This window comes from Portunus trituberculatus, chromosome 17, assembly GCF_017591435.1.
Source record: "Portunus trituberculatus isolate SZX2019 chromosome 17, ASM1759143v1, whole genome shotgun sequence".
NCBI classification, from domain to species: Eukaryota; Metazoa; Arthropoda; class Malacostraca; order Decapoda; family Portunidae; genus Portunus; species Portunus trituberculatus.
Window position 1 is genome coordinate 5,524,771 of NC_059271.1, and position 26,585 is coordinate 5,551,355.

Genomic DNA, 26,585 nt, shown 5'->3' on the forward strand with positions numbered 1-26,585 from the left:
AATACTTTGTCATACATGTCAGTTGCATCTTGATCTGCCAATTAATTCTCACCAGCAACATCATGCCATTTGCATGTTCATTTTTATCCATCCCAGAGTCTGTGTCTTTTGGCCCTCAGTACTTGGTAATCATTCCTGCTTGTATTTTAGATGAATCTCAAAACTGCTACAGCTTGGTAATTGCCAAGCAGTGTCCTGGCAGTTTTGAGACTCTGGTATTTACCAGCCATGCTCTATTGATTCCACATGGGACCAGTTCCACAGGCTAGTGAATACCAGCCTTTGAACTGCCAGCATACCTGGTAACTACCAAGCAGTGTGCTGGCGATTCCGAGACTCCGGTATTCACCAGCTATGCTCTAGTGATTCCCCATGGAACTGGTTCATTGAATACTTGAGTTATTGGTTCCTGCCTACCAATAATGGGATGGTCTGAGATAAGGGAACATCGGTAGCAGTGTTTATTTCCACCCATCGCCACTAGGGTACTTCCGGCACCTGTTTGCATTAGGGCAGTGAAGTAATTTTGATCATATATTTATTTTTTCACCCACCTTAAAAAATTTGGACCATTGGGAAATTTTAATTATCATTGTTCAGATTAATGGATTTTTAGTGTAATTTGGAGCCATTCATACACCCCAATTATTGTGCAACTCTCTATTCATCGATCTATTTCACATAAAACTTAACTCGTCATTTATTTGCTTGTCTCACAATTCATACAGAATTGCAGTGTGAGTGACAATGCTACACGTTCACCTTTGGTCAGTGTCTTGCCAACTGTTAAAAAATGGCAATGATAGTGCAGGTGACATAGATGTAAAATTTACTCCCATTCACAATTTCTTTACTTAACAAATTATATCCTGAACATTCAATGGCCACCATAAATACAATACAGAATACCCTCCCTCCTTACTGAACAGTATGAAATGCCATTGATATTGCTACGTAAAGGAAATATAGAATTAAGAGTATGTGGGGGCAGTATGTCATTGCCACTGCTGTCCCTCTCCAGCCCAGGCCAAGTTTCCTATTTTACATGTCTGCATTCATGTTATCCATTTCACTCACACACACCATGAATAAGAAATAAAACAAATATTTTTTATTAGCTCTTTCACATTTTATTTCTTGCAGTAAAATGTCTATTGATCCTCAGTATAACATATTCCCTGTATTTACAGTGGTACCTTGCCTTAAGAGTTTAATTCATTCTGCGACAGAGCATGTAACTCAATTTGCTTGAATCTCAAATAAATATTTCCTATTGAAATTAATTGAAATGCCATTGATCCAATGAAATGAAAAGGCCATTGATCCATTCCAGCCCTCTCAAAGAACATCCTTATTTTTTTGTTACATGCTTTTAAATACAGTAAACTCAATATAATGAACCCTTGTTTACCAAATGTTATGTGTAAAGACTTTTTAATGCTACATATTGAAGTCTTATTTCTTTTTCTCTTTACAAAACTTTTGCATATTATGGCACATTTCAAAATTATCAAGTGGTTGCTTCATTTTAACAAATATCCAGGTCTTGAAATACAGGAGAGTTGGCTGACACACCACCATCAACTACATGTTTGAGAGATTGTTGTTGTGTGACAGTCCGTAGTGACCTTGACAATGGCCATAGATGCTCTCTCTCTCTCTCTCTCTCTCTCTCTCTCTCTCTCTCTCTCTCTCTCTCTCTCTCTCTCTCTCTCTCTCTCTCTTCCCATGTGTTAATTTTCTCTCTCCCTCTCCCTCCTTGTGTTCAATGTATTAAGGATTTACTGTAAGAAAAATATATACTATTTATAAATAAAAAATATAGTCAAGGGAACAGAGGGATGAGAAATGCAGGATGGATTTTGTAGCACTCACTGTGCCAACTTTGGGTAGCATATCTGAAGCTCACTTGTATATTTGGTTTTAGCTCACAACTCAAAGCAAAATTTTCACCAAGCTACAGCCTGTATCTCAAAGAAACTCAAGTCAAGGTACCACCATATTACTAAATGACACCTTATAGGACTGGACTTCACTGCAAGGTCTCTAACAGTAACTGAATATGGCTAATTTATGAATGTAATGAACTGGTCTTTCTTCAATTTATACATTATATTTTATTTTTATTGTATATCTTGTAAAAATTGTTTATGTTTTTCTTAGTGGTTTCTTTTATGTTTTCTTCATTGAGATGGTTCATTCTCATGCTGCAATTAGCTCATGGTAACAAACATGTCCCACCTCAGCAATGACCCTCATGCATGTATGTGTATGTAACATCTTTATGCTAATATGTGAATATCTAATTTAAGAATATACATTTCTGTTTTCTAGTGTTGTCACTCCTGCTCCCGCTACTTGGCTCACATAACATGATGGGACGGCTCCTGTCTGTTAGTACCTCGCTCTTCTGTCCCTTCTTACTGCTCTCCATACGGCATGAAGGCTTCTTCTATATTGCCCTTACCATTGCCATGTATCTGTGGCTCATCCTAGAATTTTATCTTGCTGAAAATAATGTGCAGGTAAGCCAATATTTTTGGTATATTTAGTGTGCATGGAATACTGTATAGGCTTTTATATATAGTTCAATGTTTTAGGTGGGTTATATCCATTGGTCATATGAAAGATCATGGAAATGGTTATTGGCTCCTTGTATAAGTTTTTTCATTGATACCAAATTTTTCTTAAATTATGTTTTTGATTCCTTGTAGAATTTTTTCCTATTGATACCATCTTAGATATTTATCACTACAATCATGGAAACAATATTGAAAATCTCAATAATATCTCTGAGACCAGCTAGACACTTGATGTTTGAGAATAAGGTCATCAGTGTCACAACTAACTGACAGAACTAATATGGTGGAATCTCTGAAAACAAATTTGATTCACTAAAACAGGCAAACTTATATTCAAAACTTTTGAATTAAAGATTAAAGGAAAATATAATAATCTGTTTTAATTTCATCAATAATGTGCACAATTCATAATCACATTCCTTCTTAGACAGTGCATGTAGGATAGCAACAAATGAGGCAGGTGAACTGTTGGCAAACAGTACTGTTAGGCAGCCTGCCCTGAAAATCACCAAATAGTCTTCAAGGAATAAATATTCCTAATATCCCTATTTCATATATCCCCATACATGTCATTAAAAACAGGCTGACATGTTATATTAAGTTCAAGGTTGAAAAATAATTCTTATGCCATTCAGATATGAAAAAAAATATATATTCAGAGGTCCTACTATGTAAAATCTATATCCTTGGTGATGGATAAATTCAGCCTCAAAATTCCCTATTGTTACAACTTAAAATATAAAACTGTTAAGTAATATAGATTAACTTCATGTGATCTGGGATGCCAGAAATTGCAAGGGGAGTTAGATCTAAAACAAATCTTGTCATATTTAGGGATATAAATATAAAGTACCACATGAGATTCAAATGATCAAATGGTCAAGTATTGTTTGTGGGGTGTGTTTAAACTGTGTATAATGTGAGAACAGGATGAGTTTAACCAAGGTTTGGAAAGTTCAGGACAAGAGAAAGACCGAGAAATTAATGCCGCTCTACCAGACAAAATTCACATTTATTATGTATTCAATGCATCAGTACATAGAGATGGATGGGTCTCTGACACTGATGCAGTAGTCATTCCATAGAAAATAAGAATACCTCCTATGTCACTCCAGTTAGCAAAGGCAAAACACCATTCAACTCTATTTTGAGTGATCCTGAGAAAGATAGAATAATAGGACAAGATACAAATATGAGAGTGTGAACATTAAATTACAGGGAGGTGGTGGCATAGTGGATAAGGTGGTGAGCGTGGCACCAGGCACACGTCCACGCATAGGTTCGAATCCCACCACATACAGCTATGAAGCTATGCCATTTGTCAAGTGGTTTAAAGTTACCTACATGTCACCATGATACCCAGATTCTAGGTGGTTACACCAAAGATGCACTTGGGTGGTGATACCACTATAAATAAAATTGCATGCGCCAGTAATGGGCGGAAGCTTAACAGTGCTTTCCACATATACTCTTCAAGTATGCCTATAGGTGCTATAGGCCATAACATTAAAAAAAAAGAAAAAAAAAAGAAAAAAAAGTATTACAAATTGGGAGAGGGACAAAAATGTTGGGCCAAGAAGATCAGGAATGTGAGCAGGATGCTGCAGTAATTGCTCAAAGTCATGAAGGATAATAAAGTTAAAGAATAGTTTACCAGCTCAAATTGAGGAAAGAAAAATGTTCACATAGCATAAATATAGTTTTCTACAAAGAAAGACACATAAGAGTATGGAATGGATTAAAAGAAGACAGCTTTAGCAACACGTTTGCACAAGTTAAAAGAAAAATATACATGCATAGATATAGAGACCACATGAGTGTAGTTCAGGTCCCATAAATTACAACTAGTAAGTACACACACACTCACAGAAAGAAACAAATAAAGAAACTATAGCCCAATGTAATGTGTCTTGCATTCTCAGAGGGTGTCTGGAGTCTTCATTCCACCCACCCAGGAAGTCAATTTTTATGTACTCTTAGAGGCACAGCAAAATTTGAGTAACATATATTTTTTTAATTTTATGTACTACTCGTACTTTCATTTGCTGTAATATTTTACAATCAACTTCTCATTTGTGATGTACATACTTTCAAATTTAGATTTTTGCCTTTTATAATGATGTCTACTTTTATCATTGAAGTGGAAAGTGCCACATTTCTGTCTTTGCTGATAATTTGGTGAAGAGCTTATTGTATGAACATTAGAATGTCAAGTGGCTTTTTTAAGACTGATATCCCAGTGACCTGTGAGACTTAAGGTGAAACTTGAATAAAATCTAATCAAAGTATGAATTTCAAAGATTCTTTATTATTTTCACAGATTGCAATGTTGAAATTTGCCACCTGGTGCAATGAAGCTCTCATAGGAAAGGAGAGAGTCCTGGAGTGGTCTGATGTTCGTCGTGCATACTTCTTTGTATCCTTTCACTTAATATATGAATGAATGTCCTTGATAGCTTGATATATGTTCTACTGCTTAGATTAAGGTGTAGAGTAGGTGGTAGGGAAGGAAACAAGTTGATGCAGAGAAATATACTATATTCTTTTACGTTTCGGTTATACAACCCTCTTCAGAAGGAATGAGCAACAGACGAGTGGCAAAGCAATATACGTATATACACACAGAGGCAGCTCAGCCTGTAGGTCCATGCAACAGAAAGGGCCATGATTGGAGGAAGCCAGACAAGGTGAGCCTTGCTGCGACTGGTGACAGACACAGTGCTCCTCCCCTATGATTGGTCACTACACTGGCCTCAGTGTACACTGACTCCACCAGTTTTCTTGTCATTCTCAACAATATCTTATGTAGGGTCTTGGCTTTACCTCAGTCTGGAAGGTGTCCATGAGAGTCTACATACAGCACCAGCAAGTTTAACATCTTGTGTTGCTTCAGATTGTATTTATACTCATAGACTCTTCTATAGTAGCTGACAGCACAACCTGAACACAGGATGTCGTAGACGACGCTTCCCTCACCTTCCTTACTATTTGCAGCTATAGTTCTTACCAAGTCACCTAATTTAGAGCTGGCTGCATAAGCTGCACTTATGCCAGTTCTCTCCAGTAGCCATGTAACTGATTCACCTTTTTTGCTGTAGGGTACTACTAAGTAGTCTGCTTTTCTCTCATCTCCAATAACACACACATTATTTTTTGTCTCTGTATAATCCTCACCTTATTCCTCAGATGCTGTAGGAGGTTCCTTAAATGCCCTGCTTTTTTAGTTCAACTCCTCCTTTGAAAATTCTTGGCTACAGATCCTCATGGTGCACAGAAAAAAAATCCCAGCACAACACTGAATTTAGTTCTTGGGTTCTGACTGGATAGGTAGTGCATCAGGTCATCTTTGTGGGTTGGTTTCATGTACACTGAGAATCTCACACTGCCATCCTTGCAGTATATAAGCGTGTCAAGGAAAGGAATTTTTTTTCCTTCCTTTTCCACTGTGTACTGCATATTCTGGCTAACTTTGTTTAACAGATCCTACTTGTTATGTGGACAATAATTCTCGGGAACTATCACTAGCACATCGTCAACGTGTCTAAACTACTTGCATTCTTTTCACATTATGGGTATGAATTTATCAACCTCTAGTGTTTCCATAAATAGACATTCCATCACTGCACTGAGGGGGGGAACCCATCGCTAGTTCACGTGTTGCACACTACTTCAAATTCAAATGCGTCAAAATTTACATGCAGGGATATCAGTTTTTTGTAGTCATCTTTCTTTAAAGATACGGCATCTTCATCCACATTATTGAGAGCTCTCTACACCTCGTTCACTGCACCATCCACTGGCACGTTGGTAAAGAGTAACTTAACATCGTAACTGGCCATTTCCTTTCCCTTGAAGTCCAAGCTCTTGAGGCATGCAATGAGGTCTGATGAATTCTTCAGATGTGTCATGCTGATGGAACCCAATAAACTAAGAGAGGGGTTTCGCAAGTTGTTTAGCGAGATGATGTGGTGCAATTCCAATACACAATGTGATGGGGCACATGGGGAACCAATTCTGATGTATTTTAGGTAGACCCTTAATTTCTCGAGGGACTTGGGTTTTCCTCAAGGAGGTTAACTATGCTTACATTAAGCTTAACAACTGATAAAAGCAAAAGGAAACATAAGTCTATTGTTTTGTGGATCTTTCTTACCACTTCCATTGTATAATGGTATAATATCTGCTCTTTTCCAGTATTGAGGAATCTTACCATCACTTAAGTAGGTTGCAATCAGAAATCTCTGGGCTGGTTACCGTATTTTCTTAATATCTAGAACCTTGTGGTGGTCATCATATCCAGTTTTTCCATATTTCTTAATTCCTGGTTAGTTACCAGTACAATAGGGTATGTGACAATGAACATGTTGCATTTCAGTGTAGTGTTTGTTATGGTGACTGAAGAACCCATGGGAAAAAAATTAATTGATTCTAGGGAACCAGAAATGAATATGATATATATGTATTCAGCATTTTCAAACAATCAAAATCAGCTTATTTACACAACAAAATTTTAGATAACATGACAAATACATACAGTATCCTTTCGAGTTTCTCTCCTCATCCTAAATTCCTACCATCACAAGTTTTGCACTGCTGTGAACAAGCCATATTTACCTACTGTTGGCATACTAGATAGAATGAGATTGATGGAGAATGAAAATGAAAATACTTATACAAGTGAGAGTGAAAACAACAAAACTAAAATGACATTAACATTAATGAGAGAGAGAGAGAGAGAGAGAGAGAGAGAGAGAGAGAGAGAGAGAGAGAGAGAGAGAGAGAGAGAGAGAGAGAGAGATGATTTCCTCTTTTATATGTGCATTAAGCTACTTATTAGCTGTTAGTAAATAGAAAAAAAAGTATATATAATATATGTCCTTAATTCTGTTCATTAAGCTATTCTTCATAGTCCTGGCTTTCTTTGGGACAGGAAACATAGCCAGCATCAACAGTTTTGATCCCGCCTTTGTGTACTGCTTTGTCACAGTTTTCTCACCTTTTCTTATGGGAAGTCTTCTGCTGTGCAAAATCATCATCCCATTCTTGCTGGTGACATGCTTCTTCCATGCCATCTGCTCACTTATAAAGGTAAGGTGTCTATTTGTATTGGCATTTTCTTGTACACTACATAGTACAGTGGAACCATGTTATACACAATCCATTCCAGAAGGCTGTATAAATGATGAATAACTTTTTTCCTATGAGAAGTAATTCAATTTGAATTTATCCATTCCAGTGCCACAGATGATTGCTTATTTAATCCTTAACTTATGGTGACTGTTCATGTAAGCATGCACCAGCCTGTTTTTTGAGGCAGTTGTTGGTGATGGCTGGCTAGTATGTTTTATTTATATCTCCTTTCACCTTACCAAAATAGAGATGGAAATTTCCCTTTTCTTTTGCTGCCTGCTAGAATTCATCATACGACATTTCATTATGATAAGTTAATTTGCATGCATTGTCTCATAAACAGCATAGTGTAATGTATGTTTTTTTTTTTTTTTTTTTTTTTTTTTTTTTTTTTTATGTATGTAGCCATGTTCATGTGTGTGTGGAGAGAGAGAGAGAGAGAGAGAGAGAGAGAGAGAGAGAGAGAGAGAGAGAGAGAGAGAGAGAGAGAGAGAGAGAGCACTTGCATGTGTGTGTAATTGTGCCTATCTCCCAACATTACTAACATACACATGAACAAGAGTACAAGAGTAATAGATGAGGTACAAGGAAGAGATAGATGGGTTGACACTGTATTTGGACCTTAAAAAAGGCACTTGACAGAGTACCACTTAAAAGACTCTTGCGGAAGATAGAATATGCAGGAGAAATACAAAGAAATATCTAAGCTGGATGAGAGACAACTTAAGACTGCATTTACACCAAACAAGTTGATCTGTGTCAAGTCAAGAGTGTCACTTGATGCGATTGATTTTGACTCATCTCCATTTACACCAACTGCATCAACCTGAGTCAGGTCAGTGAAGTGACCGGTCTGATTCCATGGAGAATTGATGCATGTTCCCTCGCTGAAGTAGCTGTTTTGTTGTGGCTTTGTCGTCACAGACATAAGAAGAGAGACAAATCTGGATTCATGAACCGAACACAAAAGAGGCCAGATTTTGGAAGCTTCTGTCATTTATTCCCAGACATGGTGAACCATCCAAAAAAAATGCTACAACTTCTTTAGGATAACACATGAAAATTTTAAGCTGGTAGAGTTGACTGGATCTTCCATAAAGAAAATCGACACTAACTACAGGCGTGCAGTTGGAGTTGAAGAAAGAATGGCCATTTCTTTTTAGGGAAGTCCACTTGCATGATGATCATATCATGACGGACTCGCTGTGACTGATGTACAAAATAGGTCCAGCGCTATATGTGATTTGACGCAACGCGGTGCGCCGTGACTTGACTTGACTGGACTCTTCCGATGTAAATGTTTTTTTCAAAGATCCATACAAATTAATGTTAAAATTGGGGTGGCGATTCATGATGCGTGATGAATCACCTCAACTCAACGCAACTCGACTCACTTGGTGTAAACGCATCCTAATTCAAAGAAAATTGAGGACTATGGTAAGAGACATCTCATCAAGTTAGACAGTAACTAGTGGCATACTACAGGGTACAATGCTGGCACCAGTAATGTTCTCTAAATATATATTAATGATATACAAGAGGATTTAAGTAGCTACATACAACTGTTTGCTGATGATGCAAAACTATTGAGAAGTAATAAGGAGCAATGAGATACTGACAAGATCTGGGAGTGGAGTCAAATGTGGAGATTAGAATTTAATGCTAAGAATTGCCATGTGATGGAAATGGGTAAAAGTAATAGAAGATCTACATGGGAATACAAGATGGGAGAAGAGATTATAATGAAAAGTAAGGAAGAGATAGACCTGGGAGTGGTTATATGACACCCTAGCTGCAGAAAGGAATAAATGGAAAATTTACTTCAACATATAAAACAGTGTGACACTAACAATTATCAGGGTGGCATGATGAAGAAAATCATAACCACCATGAGAAAAAAAAAAAAAAAAAAAGCAGACTTGAATATACAGCAGTGGTGTGGTCCCCACATATGCAAAAAGGATATCCAGTAATTAGAAAGGATTTGGAGGACAGCTACAAAGATGGTGCCAGAGATGAAGGACTTTACCTATGAAGAAAGACTGATGGAAATGAGACTACCAACTTTGAAAGATAGACAGGAGACAGAAGATTTAATAACAATGTCTAAAATAGTAAACCATACGGAAAATATAGACAGACAAGACCTAGTATCACAGACTGAAGATGGAGATAGGTGGACAACAGGACACTCCAAGATCATGAAAGGTCAATATTTAAAGAACAATGAAAGGTTTAGAATGATGAATATCTGGAATGGCTTGAGTGAAGAAATTGTAACAGCAAAAAAAAAAAAAAAAAAAAAAAAAAAAAAAAAAAAAAAAAAGAGCATATATTCAAGGAAAAGTTGGATAAATGAAGATATTGGGACAGGTCATTATGAGCCCTGCTCGAATCCTGCATTGTACAACAAGGTAAATACACTCACTCATATGCTCACACACACACACACACACACACACACACACACACACACACACACATTAGAATAGAGAAGAACAAGAGGAGACATGATAACTATGTATAAATTGGTGAACAAGATTGACATACTGGACAGAGAGTTGATAAAGGTGACCACAAGTAATCATCTCCGAGGACATGGAAAAAAGCTAATAAAAGACATCTGTCTAAATGACGTGAGAAAATACAGTTTCCCGCATCGTAGCATTGATAAGTGGAATAAACTGAGCAGTGATGTCGTTGATGCGGTGTGTGTCAATCAGATGAAAGAGATATATGACAGGAGTGGACAAGGAGACAGGACACAGAGACCTTAGCTCGGGCCCTGTAATACACAAATAGGTAAATACGTAAATACACACACACACACACACACACACACACACACACACACACACACACACACACACACACACACACAAATTCATGAGAACAAATGTCACATAATGGAACTTTTAGGAAAGAGTAAGAAAAGATCGGTATGGAACTATTTGATGGGAGAGGAACAAATAATGAAGAGTAAAGAGGAAAAAGATCTGAGAGTGGTTATACAGGAAAATCTGAGCCCCAAAAAACACATTAGCAAGATATTTGGTATATCATATAAAATGTTGACTAACATAAGAGTGGCATTTCAATACATGGACAAAGATATGATGAAAAAAAAAAACATCACAAGCATGATACATCCAAGGCTGAAATATGCATCAGTGGTGTGGTCTCCGAGCGCTAAAAAGGATATAAAAAGATTAGAAAGGATACAGAAGATTGCTACAAAGATGGTGCTAGAACTAAAGGACCTAAAATATGAAGAACGCCTGAAGGAAATGGGACTACCAACCTTACAAGATAGAAGAGAATGAGGAGACCTACAAGATAGTCAAGGAAGACCTGGTGCTGGTGACAGAAGATGGAAGGACAAGAGAACATGTAAAGAACATCAGGATGAGGCAGTGTGTGAAGGATATTGGAAAACACAGTTTTCCATACAGAATGGTGGAGAAGTGGAATGCATTGAATAGTGAAGTTGTTACAGCACATAATGTGCATAACTTTAGAAAAAATTAGATAAATGGAGACATGGAGACAAGACACTATGAGCTCTGCTCGAAACCTGTACAATACAACTGGGTAAATACACACTTTTTCACTGTTTTCAATAAGAATAACAAAAGAAAGCAACGATAGGACAAAGTTTCACAAAGTTTGCATGGATGATGCTTTGCACATGGAACACCAACCTGAAGTGAATGTCTAGCTCAGTCTGCACAAATCACAAGACAAACATACGAATAACAACTTAAAGCTTAAATAGAAAAGTTGGACAAATGGTGAGTTGTATGATTGGCGAAGTGTATGAATGGCAGCATTCCATTGTAGTTGTATTTAATGATGAATATTATTTATTTTTTTTTTTATATTATATTATTTACTTACAGTGATTCATTATATTGATAATCATGTTTACTACATCAGAGACCCATCTCTGTGTGCTAAGAATACAACGAAGATGATAGTGTCTGGCATGGAGATGTACATTCCTCTCTCTTTTCCTCAATCTCAACCTAGCCTGTTCTCTTGTGTATACATGGTAAAAAGGTTACCCACAAAAGTTATTTGAGCCTCCTATCACTTGAATCTCAAGCACTTTATATTTCTGCCTGGAAACACGCCAAGTCTGTTCTCCAACTTGCCAAACACTCCTACATAATGGGAAATCTCAAAATCTTTCATAATCGAACTCCCTGTGAGATTTCTGGCATCGGGCCAAAAACATCTCCAGTAACTTTTCTTTTTCATGTTTCCCTCCTTTATTTCATCTTGATGTCACCACTGCCATCACATTTGTCTCTAAAGCTAAACTCTTCTCTCAAACCTTTGCTAATAACTCTTATCTTGGATTATTCTTGGCTTGTCCTTCCTTCTCCTCCTCCCTCTGGCATTTCATGCCTTCTATAAAAATTCTTTGCATTGATGTTTTCCATGGTCCATGCCCTATATGGCCTAAACTCTCGGAAGGCTTATGTACCTGATGGGGTCCCTGCTATTGTTCTCAAAAACTGCCTCCATGCTTGCACCTTGACTGGCCATACTTTTCCAACTCTATCTCCTGACTTCTACCTTTCCTTTTTGCTGGAAGTTTACCTACATTTAGCTTATTCCTAAAAGGGATGACTTGTAATCTCTCAAATTACTGCCCTATAGCTTTAATCTCTTGCTTGTCTAAAGGTTTTTAATCTATCCTGAATAGGAAGATTCTTAAACATGTCACTTCACAATCTTCTATCTGATCGCCAGTATGGCTTCTGTTAAGGTTGTTCTATTAGTGATCTTCTGGCTTTCCTTACTGAGTCTTGGTTTTCCTCTTCTAGGGATTTTGGTGAAACTTTTGCTGTTGCTTTAGACATCTCAAAAGCTTTTGATAGAGTCTGGCACAAAGCTTTGATCTCAAAACTATCCTCCTACGGTTTCTATCCCTCTCTCTGCAACTTTATCTCAAGTTTTCTCTCCAACCATTCTATTGCTGCTTTGGTAGAGAGCCACTGTTTTTTTCCTAAATCTATTAACAGTGGTGTTCCTCAGGGTTCTGTTCTGTCACCCATTCTCTTCTTATTATTCATGAGTGATCTTCTAAACCAAACTTCATGCCCTATCCATTTCTACGCTGATGATAACACCCTACACTTTTCCACGTCTTTTCAGAGATTACTAACCCTTTAGGAAGTTAACAGACCCTGCAGGGATGCCACAGAATGCCTGATTTCTGATCTATCTAAGATTTTTTATTGGGGCAGAGAAAACTTAGTAGTGTTCAATGCCTCAAAAACTTAATTCTTCCATTATCAACTCGACACAACCTTCCAGACAACTATCCCCTATTCTTCATTGACACTCAACTGGCCCCCTCTTCTACACTGAATATCCTCCATCTGTCCTTTACTCATAATCTAAACTCCATCTCATCTCTTGCTAAAAACAGTTTCTGTGAAGTAGGCATTCTGAGGCATCTTCACTAGTTTTTCTCACCCCTCCAACTCCTAACTCTGTACAAGGGTCTTATCTTTTTTTTTTTTTTTTTTTTTATTTACCCTCTGTCTACGTATGGAGTATTCTTCACACGTATGGAGGGTTCCACTCACACAGTTTTATTAGATAGGGTGGAATTCAAAGCTTTTCGTCTTGTCAACTCCTCTCCTCTGACTGACTGCCTTCAGTTTCTTTCTCACTTCCGAAATGTTGCATCTCTTACTATCTTCTACCATTATTTTCATACCAAATGCATCTAGCTATCTGCATGCCTCCCCTCCTTCTGTAGCCTCACTGCACAAGGCTTTCTTTTTTTCTTTCATCCCTACTCTATCTAACTCTCTAATGCAAGATTGAACCAGTATTCTCAATCATTCATACCCTTTCTCTGGTAAACTCTAGAACACCTTACCTGCTTCCTGTGACTTGACTTCATTGAAGAGGGAGGTTTCAAAACAAGATAGATCTTTCAAACTTTCTTAGACCTGCAATGGGACTGGCAACTAAGTGGGCCCTTTTTTTTTTTTTTTTTTTTTTTCCTCCATGTTCTTGACCAGCTTTCCCCACTTATATAAAAAAAAAGCTTTAAAGTCTTACTGTATACACTTTTCTTTCTTTAAAGAGGGTTAACTGACCAAGAATAACAATAATTGCAATGAAAAAAAAAAAAAAAAGAGGCCCACTCAGGTGCCAGTCCCAAAACAAAGACAAAAGAGAATGGAATGGAACATGTGGGATCACTGCCAGGCTTCCCAGAAACTAAGCTAATTTTGAAAATTACAATCCAATCTGCCCCTGATTGTAAAAACTATTTCTTAATCATACTTATTTTTCTCTGTCAGGTACCAACACGAGCCTTATTCTACGTGTTCCTGGTGATGTCTGACTTTATGGCCGTCCACTTCTTCTTCCTCATCAAGACAGAAGGATCATGGTTAGATATTGGAACTTCACTCAGCCATTATATAATTTCAATGGCAACAACTCTTTTCCTTATTCTTCTCCTTTTTATTGCTAAATTCCTAACAACTTTTCACATTGGAAAAGCATCAACAGAAGGAGAATGTGTTCTACCAAGAGTGTCTGTAGGAAGACCTCATAGAGACTAGTCTTAGTTTAAGAAACACCATTTTACATTTGTTTGTAGTGTGAAATTATGAAAAATTTAGGTACAGTGGTGACTGCAGAATCTGAGTGCTCATTGTTCAAACACATTCAAATCAAAACCATTTTTTCTAGAAAATTTTACTTTAACATTAGAAGCTGAACACTAATGTGGCATTCAAATTTGTACACATGTCTTTTCTGCCTGTTCATCCTGTATCTTCACACAACGTTCCTCCAGCTTATCTCTAGTTTACCTGTTTTTCTCTCAATTTTTTCTCCTAATCACTTGTGTAGCCACCACAAATAGCTGAAGATAAAACACATTCACTCTTTCTGTGGTAGCACTACACTGGTGCATCACAAAAGGTGTGAGGACAATACACACACAATTTCAGATGTTGTGTTTCATATCATTATTACTTAATATTCTAGGTCATTAACTCATCATTCATTCGTGTATTTGCAGTTACAAGTGTCTTGAAAATGTTTTTTTGGGGAGGGGTTAAAAATGGAGAGTGAATTACACTTTCCATTATTTCTCAATGAGGAAAATAGTTTCAGAATCTGGACATCTGGTAATTTGAGCAGCATCTTGGCAATAATTAAATTCAAATTCCGAGGCACCACTGTACTTTGTCGGTTCTTTGAATGATCTCACTATTAGTGTTAAAAAAAATTGAATTTTCCAATAGGTTGTCCACATTTATCCATTTGCATGATCTTACTCACAATTTCATTCATTAACAAAATGCTTTTAAATAAAACTATCAGTAACCCACAGAAAAGTGGATATTTAAACTGCTGTTAAAGCACATTTTGAATACTATCTATATTATTGCAACTCTGTGGAAAACACTGTTAAAATTAAGCCTATTGCTACATAGTAGAGAATTTAGTTGGAGACATGTGCTAAAGATAACCTGATCCCCTCACAAATAAGCACAATTAACCAAGCATGAAAACTGATAGGAAGCAATGATTAATGACATTATTATCTTTGAAGTCCTATAACATGTAGGATATTAAGCAGGTTAAGATACATACGTACTTCAAAATACAATAGTTGAGGTAATTGTAAATAAAAATATATTCAATACACTTGTGTGTTTGTTTTAATTTTGTGAGAAATTAATGCAAAAGTTTATGTTACAAGAGCCACTCAATTGGGTGGGCTTCCGCCTCTCCTTTCCTTTTCAGTTCATAACATACTTAAATGGCGCTGAATGTATCTGAGCAGCTTAAGACATTATTGTCCAGATAACACTATGAAGCCCCACCATCAATAGAAGAATACAGATACAGAAACAGTCAAAATTCACAAAACAACACAGTTGGACACCTTTTGTAAAAAAAAAAAATAATAAAAAAAATAAATTAATAAAATTTAGCATATTTAGTTGGTGAGTTGCCAAGCATGTTCAAAAGTAGCAGATACAACCCTTGTATTGCTGTGTAAACTGTATGTATTTTTTATCCACTGATACTCGAGAAAAAAAAAAAAAAAAAATTGTCACATGCTAACTTTTCCTATAAGGATCTAATTGCATTGTACACCAAAAAATTGCCACTTAATGAAGCTGGAGGCCACTTGAGTATGTAAGAACTCAAAAGGAAAGGAAGGAGGCAGAGACTTGCCCAGGCAAGCAGCTCATGCAGCACACAATTTATATGTTAATTTCTTGCAAAATAAATTACTTTAAATTACCTGAACTATTATATTCCAAAATATGTACCTTAACTCATGAGATATTTTCTATAATAGCACAATGCAATATCCAACCTAAACCAGTGAAATATCCAATTAAATTTCTGATTCAGGATTCCTTCATTTATAAATGAGTTAGAGGAGAATATATTTCCTTCCTCCAGAATGGTAATCAATACATGGATACACTTGAAAACATCTGCCCTCTTATTATGTCCTATCAGTGGTACATGCAAATGTCATTTATTAGGTCCTATCAGTGGTTCATGCAAATGTCATACAGTGGGTCCTGCGATAATGAAAAAATAGTTGGTTGCTAGGTATAAAATATAAATAAAGAATAACAATGAAAACTATGAGAAACGTGTAACACAATGCAAATGATGCCAACTGCTGTTTTTGTGATATGTAATTAGTTTGTAGTTAGTAGGGGTGGTGGTGTTATGATATGTGTGTGTGTGTGTGTGTGTGTGTGTGTGTGTGTGTGTGTGTGTGTGTGTGTGTGTGTGTGTATTTACCTATTTGTGTATTACAGGGCCCGAGCTAAGCTCTCTGTGTCTTGTCTCCTTGTCCACTCCTGTCATATCTCTCTTTCATCTGATTGACACACACTGCATCAACGACATCACTGCTAAGTTTATTCCACTTATCAATACTACGATGTGGGAAACTGTACTTTCTAACGTCATTTAGACAGATGTCTTTTATTAGTTTTTTTCCATGTCCTCGGAGATAATTACTTGTGGTCACCTTTATCAATTCTCTGTCCAATATGTCAATCTTGTTCACCAATTTATACATAGTTATCATGTCTCCTCTTGTTCTTCTCTCTTCTAATGTGGTCAGCCCCAGTTTCCTCAGTCTTTCCTCATAGTCTAACTCCCTGAGTCCTGGTACCATCCTTGTTGCCAGCCTGTGTGTGTGTGTGTGTGTGTGTGTGTGTGTGTGTGTGTGTGTGTGTGTGTGTGTGTGTGTGTGTGTGTGTGTGTGTGTGTGGGAGGGATGGGGAAATGAATATTGACTTGCACTGATAACAACAGGATTAGGACAGAGAGTTCTTAACTGAGTTTTTAATTCATTATGCAGTCAATGATCATCTTAGCAAAACAATTCAGTATTCAAGTTGTACTTAACCTGATTCATATTAATTAAAATGAGCCCACAGTATATCACAAAAAGTTAATTTGACTTTGCAACAAGCTAGACACGAATCACTTTGAAAATAACTGTCAGGAATGAGATGGAAACTACCAAATATCCAGACTTAATAATTACTAAAAATGCACAAAATTATGTGATCCATAAAAAACCATGAATACCCCTATAATTTTGTCAACAGGTTGCCAAATGTTTGCAATGATCATACAGGCAAAAGGATAAATCACAAATTATTATTAAGAAAAAGACGCAGAAGCAAGGTTTAAAAAAATATTTGGTAGTTTCTGCAGAGGCTGTGCACAAGTCATGTGTATGGTGTAATGAAGAAAAGGGAATTAAAAGAAAAAAACTGATAAAACTATTACAAATATGGTATGAATAAAACTAGAATTCTTAAATCTAATTGTTAATTGCTTGAAAGTTAGTCATCAAGAGTGGAAAATGTATAGGATAGTATAATGCACAAAAAAATATTGCACTATTCATATTTCAAATCACAAAACCTGAATATTTTAAGATTTACTTCTTAACCCACATCAGATTTCACTCACTTCACTCTAAAGTTTGCAATAATTTTTTTATATTGATATGAATCTTCACAGTCACTTCTGCCTACAGTAACCTCAATTACTGTGGATCCGTGCTTTTTTGTTAAGGATTGCATGTGTGGCAAAAGTCTTTGCATTGCTGAAGTACTTCCACAACAACATTTGGTGTTGCCACTGGATTAAGACATAATATTTGTACAGTTACCTTTTTTATTTTTAATTTGTGCATGTTTTAATAAAGCAATTTTGGAATAACACAAGTCTGCATTAATAACAAAAGGAATTAGAATCATGTGGATAACAATTATACTTTGACATGTATTGCCTGGTTCTTACTTGTTCATTCAGGTCCTGCTTTAACCATTTTAATGTAAAATTTATGGCTTTGAAGTTTTTAAGGCTGTTGTAGATATATTTGCATTAGAAGAATAATTTGAGGCTTAAACAAAAAAATGCTGATTTAGCTACCAACTTGTAACCAAACAATGAAAGTAATTACATAACTGATTGTTGTTCTTGATGGGGATTTGTGGGCCTTGTTTTGCAGGCTGTGGTGCAACAGCCTCTAATGCTCAGAATGTGCTGGTAGCAGTTCAGTTCAGTAAGTGTCTTGAAGGTCAGGCTGGGGCCTTGGGAATAACTCAGAAGGTTTTCTAATGATGGTCTGTGGAAGTGGAGTGACACCATTTGAGTGAAGGAGAGCAGTTTGGTGAGAGTGGTGGTGGGGGCAGTGTAGCAGCAGGTGTTCAAGGGGTGTCTGTCAGGCCTAGCCTGTGCATGTGGGCACGGAGGCAGCTTTGTCTGATCAGGAGTCTGGTGCCAGCAGCGTCTAGGACACAGCAGGGGAGTGAGTCCTGTCTGATCTGTCCAAGTACTGTGTACTGAAAGGTGTCTGTCTGGTGTCTTTCTCCCAGTGTAAGTACAGTCCATCCATACGTTGGTCAGTAGGTCAGTCTGGTCTGTGGGAAGGTCTATGGGAGAGAGGTGGATGTCAGGCCACGGTATTGCCCACAATGCTGATGTGGGAGGGTATCCAATGAAGGTGAACGTCAATGTATGAAGTAATTAGTTGGTGTAATAGGTGATGTATATGGAGGCATAGGGAGTGGTGTGACTTGGAGGGGAGTGGCATTGAATGAACTGGAGGATTATGAGAGAATCTGAAGAGTGTGACTGTGCAGGTGGAGTGTGACTAATAGCAAATCATAAGTCCTTTTTTATGACAAACAATTCTACTATGATGATAGAGGCTGTGGCCAGCAACCTCCAGGCAGTGACAGTGGAGAGAGAGAGAGAGAGAGAGAGAGAGAGAGAGAGAGAGAGAGAGAGAGAGAGAGAGAGAGAGAGAGAGAGAGAGAGAGAGAGAGAGAGAGAGAGAGAGAGAGAGAGAGAGAGAGAGAGAATATAAATGGCTGCAACAAATGAGGGAGGAATGGGAGGCGAGACCCATCAAGTAAAAATATGTAAGCTGCTCTTATAGTGTGAGAAAAGAGGTCCTATCCAGCACTGGGCAGCCAGCCTTGGACTGTGGTGTCTGTGTGGAGTCCCTGACAGACTATTGAAGAGAGAGGAAACCATGGACACAATGGAGGAATTTTCTCTAGATCAGAGAGTAACAAAGGAGAGGGCTCTGTCTATAAAGAGGGTATGGACTAGATATGGTAGGGATCATGAAGTGGTTCTCTATGCTGCCATAGGAGTAGGGAGTAGAGGACATGGCCAGCTATGGATGGGTGCAAGTTTGGTGTAGGCACGAACTAGGAGGATGGAACATCACTGAGAGTGAAGATAAGGAGGACTCTGTCAGAAGTGCTGTAAATGGGGAGGACCTATAAAAACTCGTATCAATGCAGAGAGCTGAATTTTTAACTAATTCCAATTTATGGAGTAGATGGTGAGGCCACTTCATAAACCTAACATCACTAGTCCAAGGAACTCCAGATATAGGAAGCTAGGAACAATAAAAAGGAAAGAAGGGTACACCTGTCTGCATCCCCCTTTACACCTGCGAGGGATTTCATGAGGTTAAGCCTCTTGAGGCACAAATTTACCAGATACTGCCACTTTCCAAACACATGGGGACTGGATGAAAGATAACAGCAACTTTTTATATATATATATATATATATATATATATATATATATATATATATATATATATATATACCTTCTTGTACTTCAGACAAGTAAATTTTCCTGTTGAGTGCCACTTTCAGTTCTATTAGGTTGTCATTTGCATTTCATTTGGGAAATATATTAACAAAATCTCAAGCTTAGTTTGTTTGTTTATTTGTAAATTTGCTACTATAATTTATTTATTTAGTACTTGATAATGTATCTTTACTGTCTCACTGTTTGATCTGCTGCAGTCTCTGACGAGACAGCCAGACGTTACCCTACAGAACGAGCTCAGAGCTCATTATTTCCGATCTTTGGATAAGCCTGAGACCAGGCACACACCACACACCAGGACAACAAGGTCACAACTCCTCGATTTACATCCCGTACCTACTCACTGCTAAGTGAACAGGAGCTACACGTGACAGGAGACACACCTAAATATCTCCACCCGGCAAGGGAATCGAACCCCAGTCCTCTGGCTTGTGAAGCCAGCGCTCTAACCACTGAGCTACCGGGCATGTGTTTACATACATTTGCAGAAAGGAATCACAAGTATTACCCATTTATCTTATATATATATATATATATATATATATATATATATATATATATATATATATATATATATATATAATCATCTCTCTCTCTCTCTCTCTCTCTCTCTCTCTCTCTCTCTCTCTCTCTCTCTCATTATTGTTTATATTCCATTATCATCCACTCACTCTCCCTTCCTTCCTTCCTTATCTTCCTATTTTCTTTAACCTTTCTCTTTCCTCCTTTCCCATGCTACAGTATGATGCTTGAATACCAAACTATAGCATGATTTTCTGCATGCCAAAGCTAATAATATCACTTGTCCTGCAGATCTACTTGTCATGCTTTGACTAATCAGATCAATGTTAAACACCTCACAAAACCGATTCAAGTTGCACGAACTTGCTAGTTTAATACAGAGGATATTAGGAATCAAGTACCCTGGTTTATTTTAAAGCATTCTGCCATGTGACAAGTCTAAATGAGTTCTACCTTTCTTTAGTGCTGTATTTTTTTTGGGGGTTGGGTGGGTGGGGGGTAGTGCCATTAGGTTATCTTAACATAGTGCATCTACACATTTCTGTTGCCACTGATGGGGAGACAGTGACTTTACTAAGTGCAAATTTACCATGGAATGTCAAATAATGGTGGATATGCATACCCAAATTTTGGCACAAAATACAAAACAACAAAATTTGTTTGGGGTTCACAGTTACTAAACTTCAATATGTAGAGACATGATTTTTCCCTCTACAGTCTATATAAATTTTAGGACATGTAACATGTAATTATGGTTAATTAGTTTTAGTTCTACATTTTATTGCACCATAGTGTCCTGTATAGATATAAGTACAGAAGCACAAGAAGAATCATACAGTAAACACATTCTGCAGTATTACCATTTCTTACCTACTACCTCAAGCATACAGTAAAATACAGTACTACCCTTGTATTATGCCCAATGTTGATTGTGACAGAAGCCTTACCAAAATACAAGTGTGGAACTGAATACTATAGGAATGAATAAATAGCAGATGGAAGTTTAGTGTGTCAAGAGGAGTAGGTACAAGAATCATCACAAGTTTAAAAACCTTTTGCCAGTTTTTGGGTTGGTGTCTGATGATTTTGTTAAGGCAGAATTTATTTTATTGAAATAATAACAGTGACTTGTACATAACTTTGTATTATTGAATATTATAATTTGATAATTTTGTGTGAGTGATGTGTGGCAGGGATGTACTACTGTATCTAGGCCAAATCATACAAAATTAAACTCATCCTCAAGAATCTGGACATTTATATATCAGTATCTTCCTCCTCATCTTAGACAATTATATTTTCCAATATGTTTTAACTGGCATGAAGTGTTGTTTTCTTCCTTTTTTGCTACTTATGGGTTGTAGCTCCATAAATTACCTATCTCCATTCTCAGATTGTTTTTTACTGAAATGCCTGTAGTGTCAAACATATCTTTGATATGTCAGATAGGCCAGGTATGAGAATTTGAATAATGAGATCTGTTTTTTGTCCGTTTTCAATTCTTCCCAGCACCTCTAGGTTTATGCTTTAGGGTTAAGGCCTTCCTAGATCTCTTCAGTGTACCGCCACTTGCTGCTAAAGTCAGATGGCACTTGGAAGCAATGGTAAAAACAGTGGTAAGGTAGAGCAAAGAGGTTAACACAAGTGATGGGCAGGTAATGAGCTTTGAACACTGCACATGGAGACAGTGTGTTGGCTGCACAAGTCACATGGGGAACACCTGGTGAGAAAGATGGTGATATTGTTGGCTGCATCACTGAACTAAACCTGCCACATGCAACTCGATTTTCTGAACATTGTGGTATTTTTAACAATCCATGTAATATGAAAAGTTCCATTTTTTTTTTTTTACCTTGTGTTATCCCTTCTGTTATTACCAAATGTTATATTTGAACTTAGTATGGAATAGTCAAAACTTTCTTTAATTCATTAATACAAACCAAAATAAAAAGAACACTGGCAGAAATACAAGGGAAAGATAAACCCAGAACAAACTAAACATAAATACACAGAAATATTAATACATGAAACACAAAGATGGGAAGGGGAGTGGTGTGATGTCCTTATGGGAGTTGGCAGCTAAATCTAGGAGGGTATACAAGCCACAGATTACAGTTGGACCAACTAGGTATGAAATGGGAGATGCCTTGTAGGTAATGGAAGATGATTGGGGAGTGAAGGACAAAGGTGAGTCAACATGGAGAGTTGGTAGTGGTGAACAGACAGAGGAGAGGAGCAACATGGCTTAAAAATAGCAACCACAAGGGGCAGAACAAGAAGTGATGGCAGTTGGGGACATAATGGCTCCTCCCAGAAAATCCCTGTGGTGAGGTCATGAAAGAAGTGAAAGGAAGTCTGCTTGGATTGAAACAGGAACTCATGAGAGTATCATTGAGAAGATTGTCAATCCCTTTGATGTGGTGGATTTGGAAGTTGTAGGGCTAGATCAGGAGGACCCAGTGGAGGATTCACTAATTTTTGTTCTTCATAGAGTGGAGGAAGGCCAAAGAATTATGATCAGGGAAGACCAGGATGGGCTGAGCATTGTAGTGGAGATAACACTCGAACCATTGAAAGGCTAGAACCAGAATTAAGGCTTCATTTTCAATGATGGAGCAGCTCAGTTGACAACTGGGTGGAGGATGTTCCTGATCTGATCAACTTTAAGGAAGACAGTGTGGATTTCCACTCCATTGATTTTGATTTGTAGGTGGAAAAAGCAAAAATGGTGAGGCATCCAGATAACTGTTTTGAAGCTAGGAAAGCCTTGAGATCTTGAAAGACTTGTTCACAGGCCAGAGTCCAAATGAATACTTTGGACGAACTCGTAAGGTCTATCGGAGGAGTTGCCAAGGTGGAGAAATCCTTGCAGAAGCGCCTACAGAAGCTAGCTATTGCCAGGAATCTCATCAGAACTTTCCAAATGGTAGGAGAAGGAAAAAGCAGGATGGCTTCCATGTTGGCTTCCTTTTTTTTTTTTTTCCATTATGGCCTATAGTGCCTATAGATATACTTGAAGAGTATACTTGGAAAGCGTTAAGCTTCTGCCCATTAGTGGCGCAGGCAATTTTATTTATAGCAGTACCCATATTAGGGCCCATATCACCACTGAAGTGCATCTTTGGTGTTGGGTGATTCCTATAGGTCCACTAGATGACCCAGGTAGATGACAAAAGAGATAACATATGAGCAAAATAGATCATATACACATCACATGCAAATATATGTGTGCATATAGATAAAGGAGAAAATAAACTATACATCAGGTGAAAAAGACCTGAAGACCAGCTCTCTCTCTCTCTCTCTCCATTTTTCATATTGGCCTCGAGGACAACAGGATGGCCAGGCTAGTATTCAAGAAAATGAGGAGCTTACATCCCCAGAGAGAACTATTTTACTCACTCAGAAGGTTCTAATGCAGTGGTTCTTATTTTTTTTTTTATTACTACATCCCCTCAAGGAATTTGTCCTTCCCTCCATGCCCCCTTGCATCCATGAATACAATTCCCTTCCAGATTTTATAGAAAAAGCAATACTTTTGTATTTTTCCCAAACCTCTCATTACTTGACCATGTTTTCATTAATTAAGAGAATAACAAATATGATTTGAGAAATAACTGCCTTTTCCAAAGTGCTCATGTCCCCTTTGAAAATTAAGGATGCCCCCCAGGTTAAGAATCACTGTTCTAAAAGGTTGGAGCACATCATTGCATCTTTGCATCCCTTTTCTCCACAGCAATTTTTTTTTCTTTATTTTGTGTCTATACGTTCGCTATTTTTAAAGCACCAGTTCAAAATTTATTTAATTTATAACTTTACAAACACAAAAATACACAAATTTACCGTTTTACTAAACAAAATCACAAGCATAGAGAGAGAGAGAGAGAGAGAGAGAGAGAGAGAGAGAGAGAGAGAATGGTCATATACCATTCATTCTAGTTTCAATCAGACGAAATAAAAAATAATTCTAAGAAAGTCATAATTACGTCATGCCTTATATGTTTGATAGACTAAACTAGCTATTTTCTAGGCTGAAGTTTAGCATTAAGGCACACTTACTATAAATTTTCAAAATAAATGAACGAGTTTCAGAGAAAAATGCCTAAAAAGATTGATATAGGTACGCCCTTAGTCAAAATAACATTTAGAAACACCTTCATTCATATAAAATACTATAGACGCACACACTAATTCAACCCAAACCACATCTATTAAAAATCTACGTCGCGGTCATAAGATATGTCCTATTTCTTCAGTATCATAATCGTGATTCGTAACCAAGGATTCTACATTAGTTATTTTGGTCGTAACGAGCTCGGGTTCGAAGGTTTGAACAACGGTGTGTCGTGAAGCTTTAGAGTTTAGACGAGTGCGAAGTTCCAGCGAGGGAGGAGGATAGGTGTAACGATTCTACTTCAGCGCTTATATTACATCCATGCGTTCCTAGAGAGAGAGAGAGAGAGAGAGAGAGAGAGAGAGAGAGAGAGAGAGAGAGAGAGAGAGAGAGAGACGGACGCACCGCTGTTCAGTCTAAGCTGCTTAGCTATCATTCATCACAGCGAATAAACTTAATTTATGAATGCGACTGTAAATCACCTATAAGGCTTAAAAGTTAAAGCTTTTCACATACTCTGTTTTAGTTACCAGGATATGAGGGTCTTCAATCCCTCCCTAGTTACTTGCATCTTCCATGACAACCCATCTGACCCCTCGCACCACTTCGTCCATCCTTTCAGCTCCATTGCACCTGCATCGCTACCAACTTTTTACAAAAACAAAAATACACAAGTTTACAATTTTCACACAGGCATAGAGAGAGAGAGAGAGAGAGAGAGAGAGAGACCAACTAGACACAACTATAATGTACCTTTGCCTTGCCATCCAGAGATCGGAGGGTGTTTGCTGTCTTATTTTTTTGTAGCAACAGCAGTTGGCACTCACTATAGGACAACTTCACCGAAAAGCTTCCTTCCGAGTGGTTCGTCACTGCTTGCCAGGGGGTGCAACTACCACCTGCCAGAGTGACCATTGGTTACTGGGTGTCTGCGCAGGCGTTGCCATTGCTTCCACGTATACCTACCAGCATGGCTTGTCTCGCTCACTGAACTTACAGTTTTCAGTGCTTTACCACGGTATTTTTGTCCTTGGCTATGACTCACCCTTCTCAATATAATTTCATTCAACGATGTGTGGTGCAGGGAGATGATCTTTTGGCTACTGTTTGTTGTTCAACTTCTTGCAGGAGGTGAAGATGAACCACTTGCAACTGAATAAAATGAACTGTACCAGTAGCCAAGAAGCAGCTCTGTGCTCTTGTGTGTTTCTCTAATACGGTATTTACGATTTAAACAGAAAAATACGTTTTTATTCAATTTCTTTAATCCGACAATACGACACGACTAATGATGCAGAAGCATATGTCGAAGGTATAGTTTATCTACCTATACCAGACGCTTGTTGCACCTCCTTCACACCTTATACCAGCATGAAAATTATTTGTATAGCTAATACGCAATAACGTTGACAATCATAGTTCCAACTCGTGATACAATTAACTTTAAATACTCACCGCGCGGTCATCACGTCGGACACAGTTTGGCGGCAACACCTTTACAATACGTCACTGTATGACCTCTCAGGGGGCAATCATTCTTTTTATAGTAATCTCTCTCTCTCTCTCTCTCTTCTGATTGAGTAAGGAACATTGATCTCCGACACTGAAGGAATAATTAATGAATGATTTTCTTTTAATAAATCTCTAATTGGTTGTGTGCCTAAACAGTAGAGGACTCTGGGAATCAATTATATAGCTTTCTGATCACCGCCTAGAGAAAAGGAAAAAATGAGACATCTTCATGTAGTAGGCGCTTGTTTAAAACAGAAAAATAAACACCCATGCAAACCGCAAAGATGTCATTTTACTGCAAAGCTTCATCAGTCAGCTAACAGATTGCACGTAGAATTGTGGGTAGCCATAACCAACCCACATCCTCTGGCGCCACGCTTGCACCGTCTGTTTGCAGGCAGTCTAGTGTGTAGACTGTAGACTATACATGCCTACGTGCATGTATACTAAACAGCGCCAGCTATTATCCTTGACAGGAGCGGGAGGGTGTAAGGAGCAGGAAAGAGCAGGAATGACGATTCGAGTGTATTTAGAAATATTTATATATA

The 26,585-nt window shown here is 37.7% G+C and overlaps 1 protein-coding gene and 1 long non-coding RNA gene across 3 annotated transcripts in view; one reads left to right on the forward strand and one right to left on the reverse strand.

Annotated features, from left to right (window-relative positions):
• Positions 1 to 16,207, forward strand: part of LOC123505154 (GPI ethanolamine phosphate transferase 1-like) — a 69,822-nt gene extending 53,615 nt beyond the window's left edge. For both annotated transcript variants that reach the window (XM_045256275.1, XM_045256274.1), the window contains 4 exons: positions 2,335 to 2,525; positions 4,903 to 4,998; positions 7,479 to 7,670; positions 14,042 to 16,207. In XM_045256275.1, coding sequence (XP_045112210.1) covers positions 2,335 to 2,525; positions 4,903 to 4,998; positions 7,479 to 7,670; positions 14,042 to 14,308 — 746 coding nt within the window. In that variant the 3' untranslated portion in view covers positions 14,309 to 16,207. The remainder of the gene's footprint in view (positions 1 to 2,334; positions 2,526 to 4,902; positions 4,999 to 7,478; positions 7,671 to 14,041) is intronic.
• On the reverse strand, positions 2,359 to 26,568 carry LOC123505156. Its single transcript, XR_006675085.1, has 2 exons — positions 25,279 to 26,568; positions 2,359 to 2,508 (listed from the first exon to the last, which is right to left on the reverse strand). It is a non-coding gene; the product is annotated as an uncharacterized LOC123505156 (long non-coding RNA).
• Positions 26,569 to 26,585: the final 17 nt, after the last annotated feature.